General features: G+C 38.7%; 1 protein-coding gene across 1 annotated transcript; it reads right to left on the bottom strand.

The window, feature by feature from the left end:
* SRFBP1 (serum response factor binding protein 1) lies at window positions 1–4,012 on the bottom strand (the record flags this gene model as incomplete). Its single annotated transcript, XM_010293245.1, has 4 exons — window positions 1–188; window positions 989–1,026; window positions 2,275–3,019; window positions 3,931–4,012. Coding segments are annotated over 4 exons (1,053 nt in total), but the record flags the coding sequence as incomplete, so codon positions are not given.
* Window positions 4,013–8,873: the final 4,861 nt, after the last annotated feature.

Genomic DNA, 8,873 nt, shown 5'->3' with positions numbered 1-8,873 from the left:
CTAGTCATCAAATTTAATCTTTTTCCCTTGGAATGCTGTAATTTGAGACATTTGCTCCCGGCGTCTCTTGCTTGCTTCCCATGATGGATGAAGAGGCTGCTCCAAACATGCTTTCTTATTGTTGCATTTATCACCTGCAGCTTTTGCAAATGGCTGCTTCTTGAGCTGTGGTTCCTTTTTAAGAAGAGCTGTGCAAGATGTACAAAATAAAACATTAACTACATCATCAACCTTCATAAAAATATGCTAAAACTACCTTGGGATTGCAGGTATTTTCAAGAATTTCTTAATGAGCCATGGGGAATACATTCATCTGAATGTTCACAGCAAGATTTCCCCATCTTACGCCCCAGTAAATTGTCACTCGGTAGACTGCAGATAGTTAAGATTTATTATTACCGAACACACTCAAAATTTGTGGAGACAAATATTCAGCACAGTCTCAACTTTTTTCCTTACAATAAACCAATGACCAATTGGTTTATTGTGAGGAAAATGTATTATTATTATTACCAATTTATTATTTCCTCATAATAAACCAATTACACAAAGTAACTAAACATGACTGGAATGATATCTTTGATCCAATTAATTCCAAAATGGAACCATGTATTATAAATGGAATAAAATATTGAAGGATCTATTGAAGGAAATGCTCATGAGATAAACTACTTGTTAAATATCATAATCTGACACCTTTACCTGTGCACAGGTAACAATAACTGCTTGACATGAACACAGATGGAAAAGCACTTTCCTGTGTAAACCCTACTTTAAGTATTTCTAATATTAAAAACCAGGAAATAGCAAACAATATGCATAGATTAAAATGAAAGCTCAACAATTTGACCATTTGAACAATAAATGTTAAAATGTGCCACAAAATTGAAATAAAACAAAACCCAGCCTATCACGATTAGTCTGCAGAGGCAACAATATCTTAAGATGTTTTTACTCTTATAACTTTATCATGTTAAGTAATACATACCTGTTCTTCCATTTTTGAGAGGCTGGTCTTTAGCATTTCTAAAAATAAAAAGAGAATTTAGGATTTTTCAAGAAACTTGTAAGATGAAGAACACCTGTGAATAAAGAATTGTCATCACCAAAACACTTGTGCAATGACTTCTCAAGCATAAAGTGCAAACTGCTTATATATTGTTTCGTCTTTGTTAATAAAGAAGTAAAGATAGAAGTATTCAGTAGTGATTTAATCTGGATGCAGGTCTAGTTAGGAATCCTGTGTATATGTCAGTGCTAATGTGAATATGAAAAATACGTGTCAAGAAAGCACAAGAAGGCTGCAGTGTACTTTATGTGAAGATGTTCTAAGCTGTAATTGTCTGAAATTAGAGTTGGGGAGAGGGGAACCTCATGAAATTTAACAAGGACATGTGCAGAGTTCTGCACCTGGGGAGGAACAGCCCCATGCACCAGTACAGGTTAGTGGCTGACCTGCTGGGAAAGCAGCTCCATGGAGAAGGACCTTGGAGTCCTGGTGGACAATAAGTTATCCATGGGACAGCAATGTGCCCTGGTGGCCAAGAGGACCAATGGTATCCTGGGGTGCATTATGAAGAGTGTGACCAGCAGGTCACAAGAGGTTATCCTCCCCCTCTACTCTGCACTGGTGAGGCCTCATCTGGAGTATTGTGTCCAGTTCTGAGCTCCCCAGTTCAAGAGAGACAGGGAACTTTTGGAAAGAGTCCAATGGAGGGCTATGAGGATGATTAAGGGACTGGAACATCTCTCGTATGAGGAAAGGCTGAGAGACCTGGGGATGTTTAGTCTGGAGAAGAGAAGGCTGAGAGGGGACCTTATCAATGTCTGTAAATCTCTGAAAGGTGGCTTCAGACGGCGGATGGAGCCAGCCTCTTTTCAGTAGTGCCCAGTGATAGGACGAGGCACAATGGGCACAAACTGCAGCACAGGGAGTTCCACCTCAACATGAGGAAAAACTTCTTTACTGTGAGGGTGACGGAGCACTGGAACAGGCTGCCCAGAAAGGTTGTGGAGTCTCCTTCTCTGGAGACCTTCAAAACCTGACTGGACACATTCCTGTGCAACCTGCCCTAGGTGATCCTGCCTTGGCAGGGGGGGTGGGCCAGATGATCTTCAGAGGGCCCCTCATGATCTTCAGAGGTCCCTTCCAACCCCTACCATTCTGTGATTCTGTGAAATTGTCCTTGCTTGGTAAGGGCTACTAAAAATCACAATTTCCATTACTGGGAAGGTGGGAGGGAATGGAGAACATAACAAGGAGAAAAGGCTTACCTTCTTCTGTTTTGAGATTTCTGATTAGAGGTAGACAAAGAACTGCAGAACATTGATTCTAGCTTGCTTGCTTTTGCATGTGGCTTTCCCTCTTCCATGATCAAATCTTGTGCTGTCCCAGGCGCTGTGTTCTTGTCTTTCTTCAGTATGTTTTTCTGAAATCTATCCTTTTCTTTTTCTGAAGAAAGCTCAGTAACTGCTGCTATCTTTTTCTTTCTTTTTACTTTGCCAATGAAGAAATCATCATTGCTGTCACTGCCAGAATCTGATGACTGGTTATAAAACCTCTCTTCAGTACTATCATCAAAGTACTCCTCTTCATTAGGATGTTCCTGGTCACTATCATCATTAATTATTTCTTTTATTGCATTTAATTTGTTCATGCTTAGATTTTCTTTCTTTTTTTGATAGCCAAGTTTCTTTCCTGTTTTATTCTGAGTAACTGCTTGCATTTCTACTGCCTGAAATGAAGATTCTTCCCGAGCATGTGCTTTCTCCATTTCCACAGTTTTCTGCTCAGATTCACTCTCACAAAGTTCTTCAGCCACTCTGTCAGTTTCTATTTTCATAAACATTTTTGTTTTGTGTTCACATCCTTGCTGTTTTTGAGCTAGTTTAAGAGCTTGATCATCCAAATTGCTATTGAAATGTTGTGCTGATTTAGGCTGTTCTTCTGTCTTGTCCTTTTTCGAAGGAGTGGCTTTGGCTGGGTTCTTTCTTGCATCCTTAAAAGCTTGTACAGCAGCTATACAAGGGGCAGAAGAAAAACCTTTTGTTGCAGCTACACAAGTTTACATAAGTTATTTTAATATAATAAAACATTTTTGCAAGTTAAATATGTTGTATTAAGTAAGCATATTTTGAATGTGGGGAAATACCTTAGACTACAGCAACAACAAATGTGAGGAAAAGAACTTGAAATTATTACCAACTGAATACACTGTTAAACTTGTGTTTAACTGTGAACTTCTCTTTCAGCAAACAATCTGCAGCTGATAATCATGTTCATTTAGGGTATTACTTTGTGTGTAGAAACTGCAAACAAATAGTAAATTGCTCAGATACAATTAAATGGATATTCGACATGCTCTGTTACTAACAAAGTAACTTTGTGACAGTGTTACTAGGACTTGACGCTTTTTAAGATAAATTTTAGTTGGAAAATTTGAGTTTAAAGAGAACAAGAGATAACCTAAAGTATGAGGAAAGATTCCCTCAGGATTTTGTGGACAGTTTCCAGGGAATTTTAATGGAGTCATCTGCAAAACCTCTTAGCTGCCTTTGGAAACCCAGTTGTAATGCTCCTTTGTCTGTGCATGTTATTGTGCTCATTGACAGTTCAGTCCTATTTAATTTAAAGACACTCCATTATATACATTCCATTTTTAGAGCTCCCATTATAAGCCCTGTTTGTCCTACACCACATATCTTAAATGCCATATGGCATACTGTCACGTATAAACCCATTTCAGACAATATAAATGACTACAAGATTGTGACACTTGGTTCACTGCAGCTAGTTAAGGTAATTACAGGAGCTTTTCACTTTTCTTTTTATACTGGTTGTTCATCTCAGGAATATGCAAGAACAAAGTAACACACCAGTTTACACTTCAGCTATTGAAGTCATAAATAAGTTAACATAATATTTCATACCTTTAAGTTCAACAAATCTGGGTTTCAAGATGGGATGTGTTGCAAGTCTTGCAATGGCTCGCTCAGCTGCAGTACAGTTTGGCTATACAAAATAAATTCAAAGGCATGAAGTCAGTAAGAACGGTGAATATTTAAATATCTATACAGGTCTGTATCAGTTATGCTACAATGCATATTACCGTGATTCTGGACTATTAACTGAACAAGAGGAAAAGCTTATGGTACTATAATATTTGAATATTTCTTATTTTTCCTGTATTACCGTCATTCTAAATGACAAAAAATCTGGCTGCCCAAACAGTAACAGAAATGTAACAGACATGTAAATCTGCTATTTCTCACATACTAAATAGGGTTAACATTATTTTTGTTTTAAAAGCGTAACAGACACCTTTCAGAGCTAACATGCTGATTTGACATTCACTATTTCTTACTTGTGCAAAACAAATTCATGAACCACCTGAATAAAGAACATCATATTGGTAGAAGGCATTCTGCGTGAAGGAATACAGCAGCTTCCAAGAAGTGCCGTATGGATCCCACAAAAGTAGATACCATGACATAGCAGGTATTGAAGGAGTATAAATTAAATGTGGTTAAGATGCAAGGCCTAACCTGGTCTTAAAGACAACCAGCCTTGAATTCATGTGGTAAAATACTGGAACTCTGTAGACTGATTCAAAGAACAAATAGGATCTTCATGCTTTAATTAGAAGAAAAAAGAGAAAAGTACGAATTGCTTCCATTTTGGACTTTGTCTTTTATGTATTAGAAATCACAGGTATGACACACGGTAAAACTTAGCTCATTTTCAAGTTCTTGTCATCACTCTTCTTGAAGAAGAAAATGAGAGGTATCTAAGACTGTTCCAAAGACAGCTTTGTCATCTTTATTTGAAGGTGTAGCAGGCTTGTAAACCAGAAATTTATCAAGAAGATTTCTTAAAGCCTGCAGGAGAGAGGAGAAAATACACAGCTTCCTCCTAGTGGTACTGTAATTGATACATGTTTAAATTGTTGCTACCTGTAATTTGAGCTATATGCTACACAAAGTACTACAGCAGAAGCCACCTGAACCAACGGGTGATAAAAAACGGGTGATAAAAAAAACAGGCAAGTGTCCTGTGACCCAAGCTGAGCTGGTTTTTGTGCCCAACAAGTCAACACAACATGCTGCGTCTCCTGTCCTGAACAACCACTGCAACAGATGGAGCCCAAGTCACAGGTATGTAAATGGTAGGGAGTAAGGGGTGGAAATTGTACTGGCTCTGCCCTGGGATGGAGTTAACTTTCTCCACAGCAGCTGAGATGGTTGTGCTTTGGATTTGTGACTAAAACATTTTAGAGGTGGTAACACACCAATGTTTTAGCTATTCCTGAGCAATGCTTGCACAGCATCAAGGCCTTCTCTGTTTCTCTCTCTGCCCTCCCAACAAGAAAGCAAGAGGTGGGCAAGAAGCTGGGAGGAAACATGCGTGGGATAGCTGATCCAACTGACCAAAAGGATATTCCATTCCATATCAAGTTGTGCTCAGCAATAAAAGCTCAAGAAAAGGAGCAGGAAGGGGGGGATGCTTGTGGTTATGGCATTTGTCTTCCCAAGTAACCATTACGTGAAATGAAGCCCTGCTTTCCAGGATGTGGCTAAACATCGGCCCACCAATGGGAAGTAGGGAGTAAGTTCCTTATTCTCCTTTGCTTGCACACACAGCTTTGCTTAACTTATTAAACTGTCTTTATCTCAAGCCATGAGTTTTTCTCACTTTTGCTCTTCTGATGCTATCCTTATCCTGCAGGGCTGGGTGCTTAGTTGCTGTCTGAGGTCAAACCACGACACAAACACTACTGAATTCATGTTTAAAATATCTTATTTGCTTGACAGCAGAGTGCTCAGTGGGGAATCATGCTTGTTTGTGTGTACATTTTCCTACAGCAGAATTAGGCCACTTAGTATAAACACTTAGTATTCCCTGCATAAAGATAGATGGACACTTCACGCCAACTGCTACTGCAGGAGAGTCACTTTCAGTGCTTTGGTCTGAAGGAAACAGAGCAGAAGATAACACTACAGCTACAGCAGAGCCAGTACTTCTAAATGCAGAAAGATTTAATTGGTTTGCAAAATGTGAATCTTGTTCCTCAACCAATGCAAAGCAAATCCCATTTGTATTTCTTTTGCTTTAGTTCTACAGCTTACAAAATATACTCTGGTTATGTCTGCTTATATTTCATGTCTGAAGTGCAGAGCATCTGAGAATTCTAGTACTTTCTCTTCTCCTCAAGTCTCTGCTATTACAACGTTATTTCTTCAGGTCAAGAAAAAGTGGAAAAACATTTTCTGTGTAGACTGTCTACAAAATTATGAACATTGGCTAGAGGAGACAGGTCAAAAGATGGGTCCATTTCCAAGGTCCACAGACTGGCTTACTTTCAGGTTAGCCTAGCTCTTGAGAACTTAAAAACTGAATTTTGATCCCCATGTGACAGTGCTGCACGCTGCCACCAGATTCCTGGGACAGCAAGCTCACATTTCTGAAGATCAAACGCTATTTTCTTTGGAGATTTTTCTATAGCTGGAAAATCTATTTCTGAACTTAATTAATACACTTTTTCCCTCAGCTACTTCCTGTGGGTTTTGAAAGAATATACCATGAAGTTCAGAAAGCAGCAGCAGCTTCTGTGCAACATCTGGTGTCCTTTAATTCAAATATTTATAGAAAGGGCTTAAGCCTATACATGCCAATCCATATGGAATAACCACATTTTTTCCTTATAGCAAAATACCTCACAAACACTACTCACACTGATAGACAGTAGCCAACAAACATACAATATGACATTCACATTCTTTAAAATCTCCCATTTTTCTGTTTTTTTGGCACATCCAATGCTCAATTTATTTTTCTCAAGTATTTTCCATTATATAAAACCTTGGCAGAAAATAAAACTTAACAGAAAAACGTCAATTGTATTTACAGCAAGAACACCCTTTCCCCCTTCCCCTACCCCCAGTATGTTTAATTATGCAGATACTGGAATCGTATACATTTATTCTCACGCGTTCCTGCTACTTCTTGTATTATTTTGCACTAATCATTTTTTCATGCAAGAATTTCCTAGTACTTTCCATAAGAAAGTGTGCAATTGAGGCAATGCAAAGTGAACAAAGCAACTGAGCAGTGTATAGTCACACATTTCAGTGAAAAGTTGTAAGCTACCTAGAGAACCACTTGAAAGTCAGAGTCTCCTCAAACTTTTTATCTTGGTAATTGATGCATTTTTTCTATATATAGTATTAAAGATGTCTAGCTATTGTCACTGACATGTTTCATTAAACTCCATGGGGACATTTAACTGAATTAGCTGCACTGATCTATTTTCAAATCTCTTAAAATGAAAAGAAACCCAAACTGCATGAACAAGCATTCTTCATCCTAAATGGCAGATGTGCACACAGATGCACAAAGCTCAAAACATAATTTGTAAGTTATAGCATAATAAAGCAGCAGTTGTATAATTTATACACGTGAAAACACACATGCATGCCCCACATAAGGGACAGAAACTTTGTACAATATGGAAATGATTGGTAAGAGAATGGACATTACAAGCTTGCTAAGATAAAAACAGCTTCACAGTGCAAGTTTTGAGATATGCTGGAATACAGGTCAGAAGAACTATGAAATGGCTCTGAGAGCTGGCAGCACTGGGTAAAAAACAAGTCAGGCAGAAGTTGTGTGGGTAGTACCTGCTTCATACAATGCACGTGATAAAGTAAGAACAAGGAGCTGACTGTCTCACGGCCTTGGGGCAGATGGGATGGCAGGAGTTGAAGGGGATTCCTTGTTAGCATGCTTGACACAGTAGAGCTTCAGGCATTTAAGGGCAGAAACCTGGGATTAACTTGGCACCATGAAATGGGAACTTCTGACCATCATTTCGTTCTGATTACTCTTCCTGTTAAAATCTAATTTTGTTCGTACCCTCTCTACTATAATTATAATCAATAATAGGAAAAAAAGAGGTCATACTTCTATGCTTTAATTGACTTCCACACAAAAGGGGATTGCCTTGTTACAGGTCTCACCAGAAAGAAGACTGCTAGTAGAAGACTATACTACTACAAAGACTAATACTAGAATTTCAGCTCGGTGAAGGACAGTGCTACCAAACTGACAATGCTTGGTGGCCCTGTATCTGTCAGTTTGGATCATTGCTCAGTTATTTAAAATAATAACATTCAAATGGAAACAGTCAGAAGCCCCAGTGACAAGCACGCAGTACATGGCAAAAGCCATGACATGAAAAGTAACCTTGAAACAGTCATACTCAACTTTCTTAAACTAACTGAAAATGTAGTTTAATGTCAAATGTAACAACCTGTTTTTAAGCAAAAAAAAAAAAAAAAAAAGAAGGGCAGAGATAATGCTAAGCAGGGTAAGCAAAAAAAGTAAAAATTTCCCAATTGTGGGCCAAAACAAGATGTCATTGCAATACCCTTTGTCACAGCTTAGGAGAAGAGCTGTCTCTCTACTAAGAAAAAAAAACAAACAGAAAACCTGTTAATCCACACGTTCTTCCCAGAGCTCCTAACCAGTTACAGCTGTCCTTCATAATAGCAGATGTGGTTAATGTGGAGTCACAGGGTAGCTGAAGGTGCCAGATCATGGCTGCCACCCAAGTCTATTCCATGACCTCATACTGCCTTGGACTAAGACCCCTAAGAAAAGTTACTTTCTGACTGTGAAATGCTGCTAGTTCTCCCTCTTCCTTTATGTGTGTAAGACATCTAGTATGTGATTGTGGCCATCAGACATGGTGAAGATTTTGGTATGAGAGGCAATCGGTTATTGGTATCACTGTGGCAGCATTGCTGTCTCTCAGCTCCTGACAGCAAGCAACTTCTCCAACACTGAGTCCGTCCCACAGGCTGCAGTTCTTCAC

Source organism: Phaethon lepturus, unplaced genomic scaffold (assembly GCF_000687285.1).
Source record: "Phaethon lepturus isolate BGI_N335 unplaced genomic scaffold, ASM68728v1 scaffold38738, whole genome shotgun sequence".
In the NCBI taxonomy this organism is placed as follows: domain Eukaryota; kingdom Metazoa; phylum Chordata; class Aves; order Phaethontiformes; family Phaethontidae; genus Phaethon; species Phaethon lepturus.
Note: the sequence above shows the minus strand (reverse complement) of the source record. Positions and strands in the feature narration are given on the sequence as shown.